The following is a 20,460-nucleotide window of genomic DNA, read 5'->3' as shown; positions in this document are numbered from 1 at the left end:
AAAGAAATAAACTGAAGACAAGTATAGAGGGAGATTGATATTTTATTCAACTTTCAAAGTTATGTATATAATGAACTGAAAACTCCTTTATTTATAGAAGAAAGGAAGCAGCTGCGAGACTTTTCAGAAAGCAGCTGCAAGGCTTTTCTTTAGCTGCTTGTAAGCTGTCTGCATGAGCTGTTTGCAACCTGCCTGTTTAATAAAAAGCTGCTGCAAATCATTTCATTGAGCTACTTGCAACCTGTCTGCATCAGCTGCTTGTAGATAAACTTTAACAGAGTACTAAATGGATAATCTTCTTCAGAAAGATTATCTATAGCGGAGTAATAAATAAACATCCACAATATAATTATTTTCATAACAACAAATACAAATTTACTAGTTTTATAAAATAACCGAACCATTGATTCTTTAATACGTGCCGTCATCACCAAAAACTGAATTAAGCAAATCAATAACATGGATCAGCCGTAGTGATTGCTGTCCGACAAACAAATGAAACCAAAGAAACTTTAGCATTTCCTCTATCGCCGGCAGCAGTAGCATTTGCAACCAAAATGCATAATCACAACCACCTTCAACCACCACCCACCACCATTTCCTCCGCCGCCACCACCACCAGCATTTGCCGCAGCATAACTTTTTCAACACCCTTTATCCTCTTAATCACAACCCTATTCTCTCTTCTCCTTATACTTTCCCTCTCCTTCTCCCCTACCACCCCCCCGCCCCACCCCCACCCTTCCCTTTTCCCTAACTACCTCAACTCCCCATCCACCCCAAATGACCAAACTACCCTCCCACCCACCCCCCCTTCCATTGCTTACCTCATCTCAGGTTCCACTAAAGACTCTTCAAGAATCCTTAGATTACTATTTTCCATTTACCATCCAAGAAACCAGTATTTAATCCATCTTGATAAAAAAACTTCTAAATCAGAACTTAATAATTTAGCACTTACTGTTCAGTCAGTGCCAGTATTTAAAGCTGCCCAAAATGTAAATGTTATTGGAAAAGCTGATTTTAGGTATAAAATCGGGTCTTGTTCATTGGCTGCTAAACTACATGGAGCTTCTATTCTTTTGAAACTTTCAAAATCTTGGGATTGGTTTATTAATCTTTCAGCTGCTGATTATCCACTTGTTACTCAAGATGGTATGAAATAGAAAAAAGATTTGTTTTTTATTTGATTCTCCGGCCCTATTTATGCGGCGTTGTTTAACTGAGCACGAAATTTGAGGGAAAAAAGAAAGATTTGATTTGATTTAAAAGTTAAATTGTTTCTAAATATAGAAATGTCACATTCTGTTTGAGATTGGTTCATTGATCTTTCAGCGGTTGATTATCCACTTGTTACTCATGATGGTTTGAAATAGAAAAAAGATTTGATTTTTATTTGTTTTTGTTTCGAATTACTACTCCCTCTGTCCCAATTTATGTGGTGTTGTTTAACTGAGCAGTAAGTTTGAGAAAAAAACGAAAGTTTGTTTGAAATTTGAGGTCTAAAACAGGTTAAAATGAGAAGTGTAAAAGTTAACTTGTTTCTAAATATAGAAATGCGACATTTGTTTGGGATTGGTTCATTAATCTTTCTGCTGCTGATTATCCACTTGTTACTCAAGATGGTATGAAATAGAAAAAGAGTTGATTTTTATTTGTTTTTGTTTCAAATTTCCTAAAAAGATTGGTTTTTTCTGTGAGAAGTCTAAATACTACTTCCTCCTTCCCAATTTATGCGGCATTATTTGAACAGGCATGAAGTTTTAAAAAGAAATACATTTGAAACATGTGATCTAAAACAATAGGTAGAGATTTGTGTGGTTATAAATATCTCATTAAGGGTAAAATATGAATTTTAAAGTTAAGTTATTACTAAATATATAAAGGTGACACTTTTTTGGGATTGGTTCATTAATCTCTGTTGATCCACTTGTTACTCAAGATGATAAGTATAAAAAGAATTGGTTTTTATTTGTTTCTGATCCGAATTTCTTCTGCTGGCTGTGCTTTTTGTTATTTATTTGAGTGTTGAATTTCATTTTTGGTGAGTTTAGGATGTTAATTGAGTTCTTACTGAGATTGGTTTTTGTCGAACTAAGCCTGGTGTTTAAGTGGAGAAGGGTGGAGGAGCGGACTCATTATCCCCGAGTTTTAAAGGCTGCGGTTGGTCCTAAGATTTGGTCCCAGATAGATTTCTGGTCATAAAGAAAGATTGATTTTTTTTCTGCGAGTAGTCTAAATACTCTGTGAAGGCGAGTACTATTTAAAATGGCCATTGACCACCTTAGCTGTAAAGGGATTATTCAGTTGTCACTGACATTATTCTATGCAAGTATGTGCTCATGATGCACTTTTGATTCTTGGAGAAGAGTTTCGAAGGCTGCGGTCGGTTCTAAAAGTTGGTTCTAGACGGATTTCTCGGTCATCAAGAAAAACAAGACTGACTTTTTCCGGCTAAATACTATGTGAACGTGAGTTATATTTAAAATATCCATTGACCACCTTAGTTCTGTTGTTGCTGAGATTCTTCTATGGGAGTATCTGCAATTGATGCAATTTGTTTTCTTGGAGAATTTTGTTAGAAGCATATTAGGAGAAGTTCGTTGATGTTGGTAACCTTCTATTAATAGAAATGTCTTCTTGAAAATTTATAGGTATTTGGGTTGGCTTACTGTTAGATTTCGATCAATTTCTGTGTAGTTGAACTCCATTTGTCCTTGCACCTGGATATCTATTCAGTTGATGAGCGAATGGTTTTGTTATGCAAATTCTTGTCATTGAACTGTGCCATTTGTGTGTTTCGATTGGTTTACAGTAGAATCTCAACCGATTATCTTTTCATTGACCTCAATTCTCCCTATACCTTGCTTTCTCTTTGGCGATGAGTGATGACTAATGCGTTATCTGGTGCAAATTCTTGTTGATTTTCAGATCTTCTTCACATTCTATCATATCTACCAAAGGATCTTAATTTTGTCAATCACTCGAGCTACATTGGTTGGAGAGAGTATGACCCTTTCCTTCTATTATATGATTCTCCTATACTACTTAGGAATATGAACACACGGGTAACATACAGTTCTTTGGATTGTGTAGGTCAAAGAAGTTGAAGCTGATAGTAGTTGATCCCGGGCTTTATCTTGCAGAAGAAAGTGAAGTATATTATGCCACTCAAAAAAGGGTACTGCCAGATGCTTATCGGTTATTCACAGGTGAGGATGCTGATGATCATTTTATCTGCAACAATAGTTATTGCAATGTGGGAATAGTACTTTTTGCTTTTTTTTGCCTTGTGATTGAGGGAAAAAAATGATTTTCTTGATGGGGAGGACAACTATAACATTGAGAACAAGCATCCCTTTTGTTAAAGAGAAAGGAGTTAAAAGTAGAAAATAAGATTAAAACTGAAGCATTATGCATTAAGAGTAGAGTTCCATCCCTTCATTGGTTTTGTAACATTAGGAAGCAAGGAGAACCATCTTTTTTTTATAACTGTGATGTTCAGGCCAGCTTTCGCGCATCTCGTCTAATTCTATCATATATTTGCTACCTCCGACTAACACAAGTACCATGCAACTCTACCCACCTAGGCTTGGGTAGAGCAAGGAGAACCATTGTTCTCCAAAATGTCCATCACGTATCAGGCATTAATTGCATTTGCATTACACCAAATAAAATGATCGTTTGGTAAAAGGCCACTTGGCTAGTAGATCCGTTAACCAGTAAATATAGTGAAAACATAAGATGCAGGCACACACACAAAAGTAGATCACACAACTTGGTCTATCAAATATCAAAACTATCCTCAAGAGTTCTGCATTTGAAAAGGGAATATTAGCTACTTTTCCTTCATATAAGCGATATTCAAGTCTAACTTTGTCTAATTTTCATTCCATTCATTTAATGGGGGATTGACAGAATTATAGTATGATATATGTTGAAAGTAATTGGTTTTACATGAGTTTCATACTACTGCTGAATAATTTGTTCTTACTGCAGGGTCATCATCAGCTATATTGACTCGGAAGTTTATCGAGTACTGTATCTTAGGCTCAGAAAACCTCCCTAGAACTCTGTTAATGTACTTGTCAAACTCACCATCCTCAGAATCTGTTTATTTTCCAACCATTTTGTGCAACTCGCAGAAATTCAATAGGACGACAATCAACCACAACATGCTCTATGCTTCTTTGAACTCCAGATCACAAGCTCGCCGATTGAACTCCAGTGACTTCAATGACCTATTGATGAGTGGAGCAGCATTCGCCTCGCCATTTAAGGTAGATGATCCGGTTCTTGATCAGATTGACCATGAACTTCTCCACCACAATCGTGACGAACCAGTGCCAGGTGGATGGTGTTTAGGTGACACTGAAACTAACAAATGTAGTGTTTGGGGAGACGCTGAAATCCTAAGACCCGGTCCAGGAGCAAAGAGGCTTGAAAAACATTTTCTTGAGCTTTTTTCTAATGAATCATATTTGTCTGATCAATGTCAATATGAGAAGAGCTCTTCTTCCAGATGATAACATAGCAAAGGAAGAGACGAAGAGATGAATACAACAACAACAATTGCGCATCAGTCCCAAACAAGTTGGGGTCGATTATATGAATACAGTAGCAAAATAGACAGAAGATATGACACGAGCTATTCATCAAACCACTTGAAATATTAAATTGTGTATCAATGTCAGGTAGCCAATTCTTTGATTGGAAGCTGATTGTTGTATATTGAGGTTTTTGAGAGTAAGATTATATACTGAATTGGGCAAGCTCTACTGATAGTTGTATCATATGCTCATTTCATTCACAATTCAAGATCCTTTGATGTCAATACTGTACTCATGTTCTTTTTTCAAAACAATACTCTAATACTCTTCAAGGCTCATTTTAGACCTCGTATTTTTGTTTCAGAGAGTAAGATATCTGAATCTGAATACATATCCAATTATTGAGTATTGTATCAAAATTTGAACGCTGGATAATTAAGGCTGTTTGTATCTCACCATCTTAATGTATATAATTTATCTAAAACTAATAGATTTTGTATTTAAATGGAAGAAAGAACTTTATATTAAATGGGCTTCTATTTGTATGAGTACCTACTAGACTTGATTGTTCATTTGGAATGTGCCTAACGATCCATAAATTAGAATTCACACATTTTCACGTCAAAATAGTATCGGCTAGCCAGTTTTCGGACTGATAATTGAAAAATAGTCAGCATTAGCAAAGTCATTGAAAAATAGTCACTATTTTATGCTGAGTAAAAATATCCTAGTTGAAATACAGAAAATTCCAGCATGATATGCTGGATTATGGAGCTCCTGCGTATAAACTTCCAGCATATTATGTTGGAATCTCATATGTAAAAAATTCGAACTCCAGCATATTATACTGGAATTTTTTCGGATTTTTAAGGGTGTGTTCGTTCAAATTTTATTTTTACATGAAAAAATAACTGCATTTCAATTACTTTTGAAATTGTGGCTAATTTTCAATTGCCAGCTGTATTGTATATCGGGCTATTTTTTTTCTCTTCCCATTTTCACTTATAGTCCTTGATAAGAAACTTGAGGTTATGAGCAAATTATTAGAGTATGTACAAACCATATCATGTTGAATCTTGTAAGAAAGAGCTTTTTGTTGGAAAAGATAGCATATCATATCGTTACATTTAGTCATAACTCATACCTAAAAAGTTTTAACACTATCATTTGCAATTATATCAATATTTACTTACACTTAAAAAGAAAGACAAATATACATGTGTAAGCACATGGGATATCTTATTAAATTAGAAATGATGCTTTCTTTATCCAAATCCGCGACAGAAAATCTCATTTTGGGAGTAAACAACACTATTGAAAACGGTTTCATCCTCAAGGTACGAATTTGATACCTATAATTAAGGATGGGGTACTTATCACTCCCACCATAATTTTTTGTGGTAGAGATAATGTCTAATGCACTTTCAACAATTAAACTGAAATTTACTGAATTATAGAATACTAAAAGTGTTACTAATTACCAACTTTAATCGACCTTTTGTGAAGAACAAGGAAGATCCTCCCTTGCAACAAAAACATACCCATCGAAATCCTAAAATACGAGTTGAGAAGAGTAGTGTGTACGCATACCCTCTATCTTGTAATAACTTGTTTGGATAGTTGTTATTTATCGTATTGTTACTTTAAATACAATATTTGTTTTGATTGTTGCTTAAATTTTATTGTATCGTATCGTTAAATCCGTCATTATGTAACGACAAAAAGTATCACTTTATGTAACGACGGATTTGGTGTAATGGCGTCGTTACCTTGCGTTTTTTTAATCTCATTTTGTCTTTTCTATATTATTAAATAATCATATTTTATCTTTTACCCTACTTTTTATATAATAATTTTACTTCGTATCTTATTTTTTCTTAGTAATGTTGCAAGTTTATTCTTCATATTTTTGGTACATGAAATGATGAAACGACGACAAACGATACAATCAATTCAAATATGGTATACATCAAACAATACAATAAAATACGATACATTATGAAACGACATGTAACAACCAGAGGCTGATTTAGGATCTTTTAAACTTCATGGGTTCAGATTTGCAATTTTACCACATTTCATCTAATTTAATGATTCAAAATTTATTATTTGTACATATTTAATAATTTTTTGGGTAAAAATACAGGGTATGAGCGAAAGTTATGAGTTTAATTGAATCCAGAGACGGATCTAGGATTTCTAGAACATGAGTGCACCACTAAAAAGGGAGGGGGAAGTAAGAATTGATCAATGTTTCTTTAATTAAATAATTAAGTATTGAACCAAGTGCATCATTCAACATTTATGGAGCATGTGTGCTAATACATAATACTGGACTAATTTTAAAAAATATGTACATAAAATATCTAGTTTGACGGAGGATTATGAGTTCATGTGCCCCGTAATATGAATTATAAATCCGCCCCTGATTGAACCTATAGTTTCTATACTGAATACGTCTCTAGTAACAACCATCCAAATAATGTATAAAAATAGAGAAGTTGTTTCCGATATACGCTAGATAACATCCTCTACCCTTGACTATGGAATCATTGAGTTGATGTGTACATAGTCACAAAAGGGAAGCTACTTTTCTTCTACTTCAATTTGAATAATACAAAATACAGAACACACAATATGACTATTTCTATATTGCATGTGACTATCACATGCAAAATGGGAGAGTAGTTGCAAGCATCTAACCACTAATAAATCTAATCATAGAACTTCCAAAACATGGGTGGTCCCTACCAACGGGCAAATTAGCTCCACTTAATAAATTATTTTAAAAAGCACCGGATCACAAAATAAATAAATGAAAAGGTAAGCATAGGAGATATTCACATTTTAGATTTTTAAAACCATATTTTAGACATTACACAAAAAAAAAAAACGAATAAGTCAAGAGAGTCAATGTTACGCTAAAACAAGTATCTTATGTGTCGTTTGGTTGGAAAACAAATTATCTCGTGATTAGTTATTATGAAATTAGTTATCTTATCCTCTTATATGGGTAAAAAAATAATACAATTCGGGAATAATTAATCACGAGATCAATTATATCATAATTTTATCTCAACAAACATGAGATAAACTCGTCTCAAATTTAATCTTGGATTAATTATTCATTATCCTTCCTACCAAAAGAGCCCTTACTTGTCAAATTTAATGTGATAGAGTTTAGAAACGATAGTCAAAATAAAATATTTTTCATATAAATACATACATTTTTAAAAATAAAACTCGCATATTTTAAAAATTACTTACAAGTATTATAAATTAAAACGTTAAAAAATCAAGAATATTCAACAAATGTTCGAAGGAAGAGAAGTTTTCATATTATGCAATAAATAACAATATCACATCAAGTAAAATACGGAGTAATGATAAAGACTGCGTACGCATTAATCTTCGTAGACCTCACTTACGTTAGATTAATGGATTTGTTGATGTTATTTATAAAATCTCAAGAATAATCTAGCTACGATTTTACTCATTCGTCATTTCGCAAAAGTTAAAACCACCTTGTTTAAACTTTTGATTCCGACTTTTGAATTTTTCCTTAAAACACAAAAAGGAAAATAAAATTCTTACATTGCTACATCATCGCCGCCACATGCGGTGTCGGAATAGTCAAAGATTTTTCCTATGTAATTTATCATAGTTAATAACTTAATAACATACGTGGCTCTTTTTAATTGGTTACATTACCGTAATCATTCGGCGAGTTGCTTTAAGCGGCGTGCTCTTGCTAATAATGTAAGATACATGTGTTATGACAATAATGCCCATAACCTTTTAATTATTTACTATTGTATCCCACCCCCGAAAATGGAAAACACCATGTGAAGATTCTATAATAAATAAATAGAGACTATAATCCCACAGGTTTTGGGAGGGTAGAATGTATGCAGTCTTTACCCTTACCTTGTGAAGGTAAAGAGATTATTTTTAATAGACACCCGACTCAAGAGAAATATGAAAAAGAAGCAGAAACAACAAATCGTAACAACAACAATATAAGATGATACAATAGCCGAAATTAAAGAAACGATCATAAATAGATAAATAGAGACAGTTAATCACTATATGTTGTAGTCCGATGAATGAGACCTTTACAGAGGCGAAGCCGTTATGGTTTCAAGATTCTAATTTTTTTTAAGTTACTGAATTCTAAATTAATAAGTTGTGCATATTCAATGAATTTCTTTAGACAAATATAAGGTTTGGACCAAAACTACTGAGTTCGACCGAACCCATAGTTGAAGGGCTGGCTCCGCCCTCGATCTTTACTCCATTACATAAATTTTAGATTCGAGTTCTATGTATGAAAAAAATCTTAATTTTTTTATTTAATGGGCCTTATACGACTCGAATTCGAAATAAGCGGAGCACCAATACAAATAGCGAAGGGAGTTTTACCTATATGTACTATATTAGAAACTTATTTACCCTCACTATTTATGTTTTAACTTAATTACAAGTTGATATACAATTTTTATCAATTATATACAAATTAGCATTAATGAGTATTTCATTATATTATGAATTGAATAGGGAATTCTCTGTTCGCTCTCTCTCTCTCATTCTTATTCTCTATCAATATTCTTATATAGTTATATTAATATCTTCATGTGGATTAACTAAAGAAATGATACCTAGCAAAGAGAGAAGAAAGAAATTAGTACCTAGCAAAGTTCTTACTTCAGATCCTATAAAAACGAGGAAATAAATTAGATCTGATAAAGAGAATCATTTTAGTTATCATTCTTTTAGCTTTTTGGAATCAATAAACAAAATAGTATTAATTAGAAGTGAGTAGATCGAATTAGAAATTATGTTAATTCATTAAAAACTTCATTGACAACCATTAAAAAGCTTCAAAGCTTTGGATTCGAAAATAAATTTTTATGAAATTATTTTTTGTTTGGATTGGGTGTTGTTGCAAATGATTGAGAATATCCGTTGGAGTTTATATCTCACATTTGAGATAATTTGGTGAAGATTCGAGGTGGTTTTAGTTGAAATTTCAAATTGAAACTCAAAAAAGAAGACATGAACAAATTGTATATATTTTGTATGTCGAATGTAGAAATGGTATACAAAATATCTACAACTTACATAATTGTATATAAATTGTATGTAAATTGTAATTTTTGACCGGATACTGTACAAAAAATGTGTATTTATGTTGTAGATTTTGATCGGATTTGTATATATTTTGTAAAAATACTTTTGTTACTTTCTGCAACAAAATCGAATAAATAAATTTAAAATCTTATATATATAGGAAAAAGCCCCTAGCGAAGGGATTTTTAAGAAACAAGAGACAGTGAATAGTCCTTTTCAGGTTCACGAAATGTTGGGTGTACGTTCACTCATAATGTACTTTAACTAGTACTATTTCTGGTCTTGTCGATTTGATACAGACCAATACCTAAATATAATTAATGGCAAAGCGATACCTACTTAACTTTATTGAAATAAATAAATACAGCCGAGAAAATCTTTAAAAAGGAAAGAAAGAAAAACGATAGTAGTCTTAGCAAGATCTTTTTGGTAAAGAATAAATGTAAATAATGACTTCATATTCAAATTTGAACTAGATTAAATGTCTCTGTATCTTGTTTAGTGTTAATTTTAATTTCAAATTCACTTTCATATTAGAACCACAATTAACATTATTTAAGTACTCTCTCCGTCAATTTTTACTTGTTCATATTTGATTAGGAACACCTCTTAAGAAATAATTAATAAAATAATAATTTAACTATACCACCCTTAATTAGAATATTAGAAAATAAATTCAAAATGATTAGTAGTATTTAATAATAATGGTAAATTAAATAAAAAAGGTAAAATTATCTCTTAATTTTCAAAACTGAACAAGTAAAATTGATTATCTCTTTTTAGTATAGTAGACAAGTAAAATAGATAGAAGTAGTATCTAAATTATTTACATTGGTAAAAGGATATTTTTGGCAAATAGTGAAAATTGATGCATGGTTTAATAGGAATTATTATTTCACCATAACTTAGATTTATTTCAGCATTCAATATACTCAATATAATGATAACCTCATAATTAAGAACACACTTACAAATCCGTTACTGAATCAAGCCAATCTCACCCAAATTCTTGAGTCAAACTTATCTCTTGGTCTAAAATCTTAAATGAAGAAAGTAAATGCAATTTTATTACTACCAATCTTCTCTTCAATTTAGAAAAATAATTTTGCTCCATAATTTTGTAATGTTTGATGAAAATTTTAAAAAAATGAGACAAGAGATATAAATAATAGGCTATCTTCTCCATTTCAATTTACATAATACTAGTATTTCCTTAGTAGTTCGTTAAAAAAAATAGTACTATATTTTTATATTTAAAAATAATTTAACTTTATAGTTAAACTTTTACGACATATTTAAAAATATAAAACCAAAAATAACTTTATTTTAAAATTTCGTATTCAATCAAATTATATCATATAAAACCAGAAATAACAAGTAAAGTCAGACCTCTCTATAATAAATATCCTCTATAATAACATTTTACTATAACAATTATTTTTTTAAATAATTTATCGTGTTATGTTATATTATATGTTCTGTATAACAACAGTCACTATAATATCCAAAAAAGAAATCAAACAAATTATACTCCATCCGTCTCATATTATCTGTTATGATTCTATCGTATACGCCCCTTAAGAAAAATTAATTAAGATAGAATTTTGACTACTTTACCCTTATTTGTGTCTTAATATTTAATCTTTTCTTCATTAGTATTTGAACAAAGTTAGGTATTTGTAGTATTTAAGGATAATTATTATTAAGGATAAAAAAGAAAAAAATAATTAATTTTATCTTAAACTTTTAAAGTGATAAATAATTTGAAATAATTATTTTTAATAATTACGACTGTTAAAATGAGACGTATGGAGTATTATTTTAGAGAGATTTGACTATACAAGATAAGCACGGTATCATTTCAATGTGCAAACGTAAAAGGAAAGAAAATAAAATTAAAAAACAAGCAAAAAATCAACATCCTCGTGTTGCCAACTTGCCATCCAAAAAAAAAAATTAGCTTTATTGGTAACAATAATAGAGTTTACAACTATATGCCTTAAAAAGAAAGAGAGAGGAAAGAGATCAATCTCTCTCTCTTAAGTCTCTTCTCACCCACTATTTCTCCCTAATATCTCTCTCAGTCAACCAATTCAAACCAACTCAAAGCCAAAGAACCAAACTAAGTTTCATTTTTTCTTCAATTCTAAAAATTTTCTAAGTTTTTTCTTTGTTGAAAGAAATGAATATGATTGAGGATTTGGATTCAACAGCTTGTTTTATGGTTGATGATGATATTTTGAACTTCTCTTTGGATGAAGAGAAACACCCTTCTATTTCTTCTTCTTCTTTTTCTTCTTTGGATTCTTCAAACAACATTAGCTTTCTCCCGGATGATCATAGCCGTTCATTTCATGTAAGTCATTGATTGATATTTCCACCCGTTTCACTTTGTTTGTCTTAGTTTAATTTGACATAAAGTTTTGAAAGAAATTTTTTAAGGGGAGCGATAAGATAACGGTAAAGTTGTCTCTGTGTGACCTGTAGGTCACGAGTTCGAATTGTTGAAACAACCACTAATATTTGCATTAAGATAGGTCGTCTATGTCGTACACTTTGGGATGCGGTTCTTCCCATACCCTGCATGAACGATAGATGTTTTATGTACCGAGCTGACCCTTCTTTTAAATTTTTTTTAGAGGAACTTATAAAATTTGTGATTTTAAATGTACTATAATATTTATTTGGCTATATAGTATATACGACATTTGAAACTTGTGTTATTAAAGCTTTTCGTTAAGAAAATAATGTAACATATCGTTTTTTTTTTGTGTGAACTAATAAAAGAAATTGCTCAAACAAAATGGAACGCTACAATTTTCCGGCGGAGGGAACAAGATACCCTCTGACAAAAGTGGAGGCGTTCAAGAATTTCTGTATTTGGACTATTTTACCCTTCAAAACCCTAAGAAAATTCCATTCAGATAAGAAAATAGTAGTTTTTGCAATTTTCTTTGCTAAGAAATGATAGGGGCACTTTTGGAAATTAAATTTGAGGGTATTTTTGGACTTAAAAATATGGCCGACATATCTTTATGATTGGTACTTTGGTTATCACGAGGCACTGAGCTGTACGAATAATACGACGTATCTGACTTCCACTTGCATTCTATAAATATAAAAAGACATTTTGGTCCCTATATACAAATTCTTTTGGAATTGACTTTTTCTTATTCAACATTAGCCCTACAAAATATTATATTCCCTCCTAAATATTTTATTTATCTTTAATATCATGTCATTATAGTTAAATAAATATCATCGTATGTTTTAAATCACAAATTCTAAATTTATTTATTCTTTTCAAATTTCGAGCCAATCAAACATCATATGAATTGAAATATCATAGTATTAACAGTGCATATTGCAGGAATCTGTAGAGGAAGAATTGGAATGGCTTTCAAATAAAGATGCATTTCCAGCAGTAGAGTTTGATATATTCTCCGAAAATATCCCGAATGTCATATTTGATCACCACAGTCCAGTTTCAGTATTGGAAAACAGTAGCAGTATCAGCGCTAACAATAACAGTTGCAATATAAACGACAAGGAAAACGCGTTTATGATTGGCTGTAGCAGCCTACAAGTTCCTGTTAACTACCCGTGCGTGCACGGGGTAAGAGAAGGCGAAGAATTAGCTTCGCTGACTTGACAAATGAGCGTTGCGTATGGGGAAGAAAATTGAAATTCAAGAATAATAAGCAAGAATGGGAATTGCTCTCATTACCAATGACGAAAGCTAGAAGAGCTAGCATTGGTAGGAGATGTCAGCATTGTGGGGTCGATAAGACCCCACAATGGCGTGCAGGTCCTATGGGACCTAAGACGCTCTGCAACGCTTGTGGGGTCCGGTATAAGTCTGGAAGGTTGTTACCTGAGTATCGCCCCGCGAATAGTCCTACTTTTTCAGCTGATTTACATTCAAATTCTCATAGGAAAGTTTTGGAGATGAGGAAGCAGAGGATTGGAATATAGGAGGATTACTACATGAAGTATGTTGATATATAGGGCAGGTTAATTAGTGTTGAGTCTATAGCATATTTTCTTGACCTTTTTTTTCTTTTAGCATAATTAATATGGAGTCTAGGTTTGTTGTTATGGCTAGAAGGTTACTGAACCATATTATTTGTTTTCATTTCCATCAAATTCACTAGGGAATTTTCAAGTTTCAAGCAATACTTTTTGCTTCTTCATTTGCATGGTTTTGGAAATGATGAAATTTTGTGTATTGAGACGAAGAAATCTGCTTTGACTAGTTGATGGAGAGTTACTACCAATAAGATGTTTTGATGGTCGGGGAGCTAGTTGTCTCAGTGTGATCTATAGGTCACGGGTTCGAGCAACAATGCTTGCGTTAGGGTAGATTGTCTGCATCATAACCTTTGGGTTACGCCCCTTTCCCGGATCGTGTATGAATACGGAATGCCTGCCCTTTTGACGGTTGGGGAAGTTGCAGTTTGCTCTGATAGAAGTGTTTACACTTGTCCTAATTCTTAGAGGTGTTTGATCAACTTTACCTTTTCTGGAGAGTGTCTACCTGATGTACTTCTTGTTGAAGTTTTCTTTTTGTTTTCTTGTACTGCAATGTACATTTTGTTGGCTAGACCTAAAAATACTAATGGAAGTTATATGGCAAAGTTCTCAATTTAGTACATGGCTGAAATTGATATTTCAACCATTGGATGCTGGATATTCTCATTATTGCATCCATGCTGTGAAGATTTTCAAAATTTGAAATTGTTTATGGCTAATCTCCGTCTTGAACTTAAGGAATTCTATAGACGGTTCTTAAGAATTACTCAATCCCTTCACTTTTACTTGTCCACTATACTAAAAATATTTTTCCACTTTTACTTATCCATTTTAGCAAATCAAGAGAAATACAATCTTTTTTCATATTTTACCCTTTAGCATTAACTACTAATTCCTCAAATTAATTCAAGACTTTTTGAAATGCTATCATTATTATGGATAAAATTGTAAAATACACACTTCGTTTATTTTTTCTTAAAGGGAGTGCAAAGTCAAAAATAAACAACTAAAATTGAACAGAAAGAGAGTACTAACGTGTTGAGACTGGTCCTCATCTCTCCTTGTTTTATAGATTGGGATTACCAAGGGATTTGGAGATGGATAAGATCGTCCACCTTAACTAGGTTTTAAGTTCGAGTCATAAGAGTGGAGAAAGATAGGGTACACTTCCCCCTTAATAAGTTCTACACAACGCAAATCTGAATTAATCAGTGAAAGCAACATAAAAAAGAGGAAAGATTTGGAGGTTGGGAGTACAATCTTTTCAGCTGGTTGGTGTTCTCGTTCTAAGGGTGCTTTTTATGGCTAGCTTCCACGGTATAGCAGAAGCAACAATACAAACTAACAGATGTTACACATGATTACTATGATCATTGATTTTGTGCACATTTTAGAGGTCAGAAGTCAGAACCAGGTCAACCTCGGAAAAAGATGCAGAGCCCAGAGGTGTAGTTTACATATAAATTGGTCTCTCATAATTTCATATGAAAAGAAAAACAGGAAGAAAATGGGAAGGAAACAACTACATCACTTGACTTTTTTGGTCAGTGCTTACATTTCAACTGGTGAAAACGTCAAAACTAACTCAAACCACATATCGGTAAGTAATATAACGGCCTGCAGTCTCACTTGGTCTGATAATCTTCACGACTTGGCCCCGTTTTAGCCCATAATATCTAGCAATAGGATCCGTTATCTGAATTCGAGGAAGCTGTTTTAACAGAAGAAATGATTAGGCATTCGATTAGATAGAAAGATGCAATAGTAATCAACCACGATTATCCAAATAGCACAAGTCAAAAGTGGCAGCGCTAACCAAGATGACAGGAACAAAACAATCCGCCAAATGGTAGAAGCATAAGAGAACTAGGCCATGACAGCAATAATCAATGCATGCTGGTAGTTTTTTCATCAAAGCTACTCAATTAACAAACATTAGGTTCATCAAAGCATAACTCAATATAATAACTGAATTGTTCAAGCCGTAGATACGTTTGGGCAAGCCTCCCAGCTGGACCCTAGTTCCTTAAAAAAATTCCCCTCAGCCAAAACCCAAGTCATAATAGAAGTTAAGCTATAGAAATGTATTAACATAGACGAATAGCTATTCGACACAAGGGTTCAAATGATCTTTCACACAAAATAGGACGCAAAAAAAAAATTGGTTAATTTCTAGACTATTAAGGGAGATCACGACAATTTTGGCTTTAACACTATAAGGAAGCATGCTGCTTTATCTTCTTCCTTTCTCTATCTTCGATTTCATTCACAATAGGTTGAAGGGAATACAAAGCCATCGCATTAATTCTTTCACTCTTAACCACACTAGCAGTAAAAGATTCTGCCTTCAAAATTATGAAGGCACCATGTGTCTCCTGGTTTTTAATGTATTATATGAGGTCAAAAGTTTAACAAGTGCAATAATGTTATCAACACGAACCTGTGTTTCTTTCACAGTATATCGTTCCAACAAGGTCTTCTTTTCTTCAGGAGTAAGTGGCTGGTGCTCCGGAACTAGAACATGATTTTTTATGTTTACCAACAGCTCTGCTTCCTGAAACATTAAGCACATAGCACGATGATTAGGGACCAATTTTCACTATCTAAATGGATAATTATCAATCACATAAAGCAACTAAAGGTGCAAAATGCAAGCTCCCCGATTACCAAGTCAAACAAAGAACAAAAATGTCGCCCCTCCGGCCCTCCCACACCACAAAAATGAATAAGGAGGAATACCAAATAATCCTTCATATGAGTGAAAATGCCAGTAGAATCACTCGGTCAAAACCCAAAGAAGATGAATTGATAAATTTCATATTTGTATAACCCCCCCTATCAATATGCACATGGCTGCAAATCACAATAACCTCTGATTTTGATGATCCTACTACTTGAGATGTAGTGCCAGGTGCTCAAATGAACAATAGTTAGACCAAAATCCAAAAAACCAAATAGAAAAGATAACAAAAAAATGATCACAAAAGTAGAGTAAACTAAGCTCCTCAGCTATTTTATAACAATTTCAATCCTTCGCTCAAAGTAGTAAGGACAAAATATTTGTAGAAATAGTAAGTAGTCACCTGGAAAACCTCCAAATGGAATTTTGTAGATATTTCAGAAATGCAGGTACGAGCAAAGGGAGTCAAATTTTGTTGTACAACGAGAATTGCCTGGAAGACATCTTCTTTTTTCATGCGCTCCGTATAAGTTTTCATTGTCTTAACACCAACCTTTGCCTCCTCTGGAAAGAACACATATATCTGGATTCAATAAACCAAGAAAATGGCTGAGACATGGGTAGCAAATAATTTCGCTGAACAAATTATTCCAAGTGAAATGCAAGAAACTCAAATGTTGAAGTAGCTAAAAGCATCTGAAAATTTTTATGCTAAACACAGACCAAAACAGATTCAAAGGACAAATTGTCATATCACATTACCCATCAACTGTTTCCTTAGTTACTATATTACAAAAGCATTTTTACAAGCAAAATTCTGTTGCTTTCATATTGAACATTTTCAATTCCTTTGGTACGGGGATTACAGTGAAAAGTCGGGTAGGGAGGGAAAGGAAGATGCAGGAAAGCCTCTACCGAGATTGTAACTTTACACCTAAGTGATGCAAGGTAGAGTTGCAACTACAACTACAACTCCAATTCCCAACTTTGGTGTTCCTGGATTCTGAACTATATGCATATCGCTTTCCATTATTGAACTAAAAAATAAGGAGACATTCTTTCCCCTTTCTAGTTTCCTTTTTCTTCCTTATATCCACCGATGTTTTTTCTTTATGTTGTGAACAAGTCCAACACTGAACTCGTTGCTATATATATAGAAAATATGTCCAAATGGAGTGACATGGATAATGAGTATTCATACCACTGTCCCCACCTAGCTTGGTACTGAGGCATAGTTGTTATATCCTACAGAAGTACACTTCCTATTTTTTCTGATAACTGAGAAATCCCCTAGGGTAAAATGGTGCACGGTTCTAAAATTGGTGGGGGTAATAGGCTCGTCCCTCTACCCTTCTCCGGTCACCACTTAAATACTAGACTTTTATCCTCGGCAAGATTCGAACATTTGACGTGCGCCTAAACCCACACATCACGTGTTGCAATCTTACCGCTAGACAAAAGCTCTGGGGTACAAAAATACACTTTTTATCTTTAAGTCTTTTATCTGTTTTGTAGATATGACGAGCTTTTTCTTCTTTTCATTCTCCTAGGTCTCAGAAAAAGTTTGATTCACGATCAGGATTTTTCCTTTTGCTTTGGAGAAGTCCAACTTTGATTTTTTTGAATGTCCTTCCCAATTACATTTATTATATTGGGGTCATTTATCCATAATTAACCTTTAATGTGTTTTCATTTTCTAATTGACAAACTTTTTTTCCTTCCCTTTTCTTCATGATAATGGACAACATTGTTTAACATAAAATATGTATACTGCACTATGTGGTGGAAAGAAATAGCCATCTTTCTATGATATCCCCTTAACTTGTCTTCGGCAAGATAGTTTATCCAATGTCAAGAGCATCTATTACAACAATGACAAGATACTCTTAGACTTTATCAAAATGAAATCTTCAGTTATACAATGAAGTGACAGAGTATACTAACATACTAGTAGAAAAGGAGTAACTTAACCCATAAAACCTGGAAAAGAATCAATTCTTTTGCTGGATAAGTAAAACAAAACCCAAAAAGTTGATCTATTAAAGGAAAGATCAAAACCCTTAGACAAGAAAGGACTGCAAATAAACTGACAGTAAGCTTAGTTAAGATTGCCAACACCAACTAAGCCTCGGTCCCACTATTATTAAAATACCTTAGTTAAAAATTAGGCAAGAAAGGAAATTAAAAGAGCACAGACCAGCTCAGAACTATTGTTGCGCTTGGCTTTCTGAATAACAAGGTCATCTCTCTTCATATTCTCACCATACTTCTGAAGAAACTGATGTTTTGACATATTTATCTCAAACTCTCCAACAAGGTAACCCCTATCCGCCAACATTTCCATCAGTGTCCTACGAACTCTGAAAAGTCTCGAGAGCTCCTCTTCCGATAGAGTCATCTTTGCCCTACTAAATTCAAAAATTAAAAAAACAAGGCTATTGTTACCAGGAGTGGATGTACCTTTTAAGACATGGATTCGAACAAGTAGCTTAGGCCCCAGCCAGAGGCTGACCTATGCTATAAAAGGAGGGGTCACCGGCACAAGTAAAGTACGCCAAAAATTTCATGTATACATGTATGTCTTTAAGAAATAGTGCTATATTAATAGTGGACACCTTATATATAAAGCAGATTTTGGTCGAATTCAAAAGTGCACCCGTGACCTTCAAATCCTGGGTCCTCCTTTGGCCCCAACACTGTATATGTGTTAAGAAATCCAAAACCTAGTTAGTTACTAGCAATTGATGTCGCTCTCCTAGAATAAGAACCCTGCTCCTCTGAAATTTATAGCAAAATAAAATGATAGAACTACTAGTTAGAGATATACCTTGAACACAAAACACATCAGACAAGAATTTTGACACAATCAATATACATGTACAATCCACCCTTTAACAATCAGAAATTTTGACACAAAAGGTATTACTAATATTATAAAGTACAAATCACCCTATTACCATCACAACTTTGAGCTACTATCGTATGAGAAGCAAATAAAAAATACTATATTTAACTAGAAAAAACATATATTTAACAATAAAAAAATCGCAATAATCACAAGTAACAATGATATAAAGGTTGATGCATTCTTTGAGAAAGTAAAGCAAATAAATAAATATTGATGCAAAATCAGTAAAAAAAATTTGTTTACAATTAAAATTAGGGGTTAGGGTTTTGGTCGGAGCAAAAAAAAGTACATACAATTGATTCCGGAGCAAAGCGAAGTTTGTCGTCTAGATAGGAATATGGAAAAGCGAGGGAATAGCAGTAGAGGGTTGGGTATTTAAGGCAGAAAGCTGGCTTTAACTTATTTTTTGGGCTAAGGCCCTTACTTTCAAATGGGCCATTATAGACCATCTGATTTGGGGCCCAGTACGTTTTGAGGAATGAAATTTTTACATTCATATACACTATTTAAAACTTTATTACCCTCCCTACTCAAGTTTTAATCTAATTACATAGTATATACAAAATTACCAATTATGTACATTTTTAGGTATTTAATGATAATAATTAAATCCTAAAATCACTCTAACGTTTATATCACACCCACCCCACATTTCTCTCTCCACACACCCCCACGTATCTTCAGTATCTCCCTCCATTAACGCATGTTTTCACTCTTCTTCAAAAATTCCTCAATATCTTTTCACTCTTCTTAAAAAATCCCTCTCTATTTTTATAGATTCAAGCTCTTAATACTCTACCACACACCTCCATTAATGCTTATTGCTTGCTTAACTTTCAATGAAAAAGAAAACACTTTCGAAGATCAGCCCTAATTCCAGTAAGAGAGCAGCAATTCCACCATTGATAGCCATTAATAAGCTTTGAAGCTTTGAATTCGAATTTGAATTTTCAAAAACCATTATTTGTTTGGATTGGGTGTGGTTGCAAACAATTGGGAATATTGTTTGGAGTTTATATCTCAATCTTGAGGGTGTTTTGATGAAGATTAGATTTGATTTTGGCTGAATTTCAGACTGAAGAAGAAGAAGAAGACATGACATAGCATTCTCCCCAATCTATATTTACACTTTTTTATTTATCCTTGCATTTTGTGTTAAG

The 20,460-nt window shown here is 33.1% G+C and overlaps 2 protein-coding genes and 1 pseudogene across 9 annotated transcripts; 2 read left to right on the top strand and 1 right to left on the bottom strand.

The window, feature by feature from the left end:
* Nucleotides 1-426: 426 nt before the first annotated feature.
* Nucleotides 427-4,818, top strand: LOC107766975 (beta-glucuronosyltransferase GlcAT14A-like). The gene is made up of 4 exons (XM_016585896.2): nucleotides 427-1,155; nucleotides 2,932-3,007; nucleotides 3,097-3,212; nucleotides 4,000-4,818. The coding sequence occupies exons 1-4, from the start codon at nucleotides 558-560 to the stop codon at nucleotides 4,524-4,526; spliced, it is 1,317 nt and encodes a 438-aa protein (XP_016441382.2). The 5' UTR covers nucleotides 427-557; the 3' UTR covers nucleotides 4,527-4,818.
* A 6,856-nt stretch (nucleotides 4,819-11,674) lies between these two features.
* Nucleotides 11,675-14,329, top strand: LOC107766973 (GATA transcription factor 1-like; annotated as a pseudogene).
* Nucleotides 14,330-15,106: 777 nt separating this feature from the next.
* LOC107766974 (DNA-directed RNA polymerases II and IV subunit 5A) lies at nucleotides 15,107-19,665 on the bottom strand. Of its 8 annotated transcripts, XR_012697888.1 has the most exons (7): nucleotides 19,594-19,660; nucleotides 19,008-19,169; nucleotides 18,590-18,800; nucleotides 16,796-16,975; nucleotides 16,153-16,266; nucleotides 15,529-15,608; nucleotides 15,224-15,423 (listed from the first exon to the last, which is right to left on the bottom strand). XR_012697888.1 is itself a non-coding variant. In XM_016585894.2 (6 exons), exons 3-6 carry the CDS (start codon nucleotides 18,788-18,790, stop codon nucleotides 15,298-15,300), a joined length of 621 nt encoding a protein of 206 aa, XP_016441380.1. In that variant the 5' UTR covers nucleotides 18,791-18,800; nucleotides 19,008-19,088; nucleotides 19,594-19,665; the 3' UTR covers nucleotides 15,107-15,297. The 8 variants fall into 8 exon arrangements, 7 of the variants coding, with proteins under 7 accessions (XP_016441380.1, XP_016441381.1, XP_016441378.1 ...); XM_016585894.2 differs by lacking the exon at nucleotides 15,529-15,608 and having other exon boundaries at nucleotides 15,107-15,423; nucleotides 19,008-19,088; nucleotides 19,594-19,665; XM_016585895.2 differs by lacking the exon at nucleotides 15,529-15,608 and having other exon boundaries at nucleotides 15,107-15,423; nucleotides 18,590-18,797; nucleotides 19,008-19,088; nucleotides 19,594-19,665.
* Nucleotides 19,666-20,460: the final 795 nt, after the last annotated feature.

Source organism: Nicotiana tabacum, chromosome 13, assembly GCF_000715075.1.
Source record: "Nicotiana tabacum cultivar K326 chromosome 13, ASM71507v2, whole genome shotgun sequence".
Classification (NCBI taxonomy): domain Eukaryota; kingdom Viridiplantae; phylum Streptophyta; class Magnoliopsida; order Solanales; family Solanaceae; genus Nicotiana; species Nicotiana tabacum.
The sequence above is the reverse complement of the archived record's forward strand: the minus strand, read 5'-3'. Positions and strand labels throughout refer to the sequence as shown.

Excerpts from the sequence above, each read along its gene's own strand:
- LOC107766975 (XM_016585896.2), top strand. The coding sequence starts at position 558 with ATGCATAATCACAACCACCTTCAACCACCACCCACCACCATTTCCTCC. Across the intron at positions 1,156-2,931 it reads TCCACTTGTTACTCAAGATG|ATCTTCTTCACATTCTATCA; the intron begins GTATGAAATAGA and ends GTTGATTTTCAG. Across the intron at positions 3,008-3,096 it reads AGCTACATTGGTTGGAGAGA|GTCAAAGAAGTTGAAGCTGA; the intron begins GTATGACCCTTT and ends TGGATTGTGTAG.
- LOC107766974 (XM_016585894.2), bottom strand. The coding sequence starts at position 18,790 with ATGACTCTATCGGAAGAGGAGCTCTCGAGACTTTTCAGAGTTCGTAGG. Across the intron at positions 16,976-18,589 it reads GCAACAATAGTTCTGAGCTG|ATATATGTGTTCTTTCCAGA; the intron begins GTCTGTGCTCTT and ends TATTGAATCCAG. Across the intron at positions 15,424-16,152 it reads ATACTGTGAAAGAAACACAG|CTTCCTCGAATTCAGATAAC; the intron begins GTTCGTGTTGAT and ends CTGTTAAAACAG.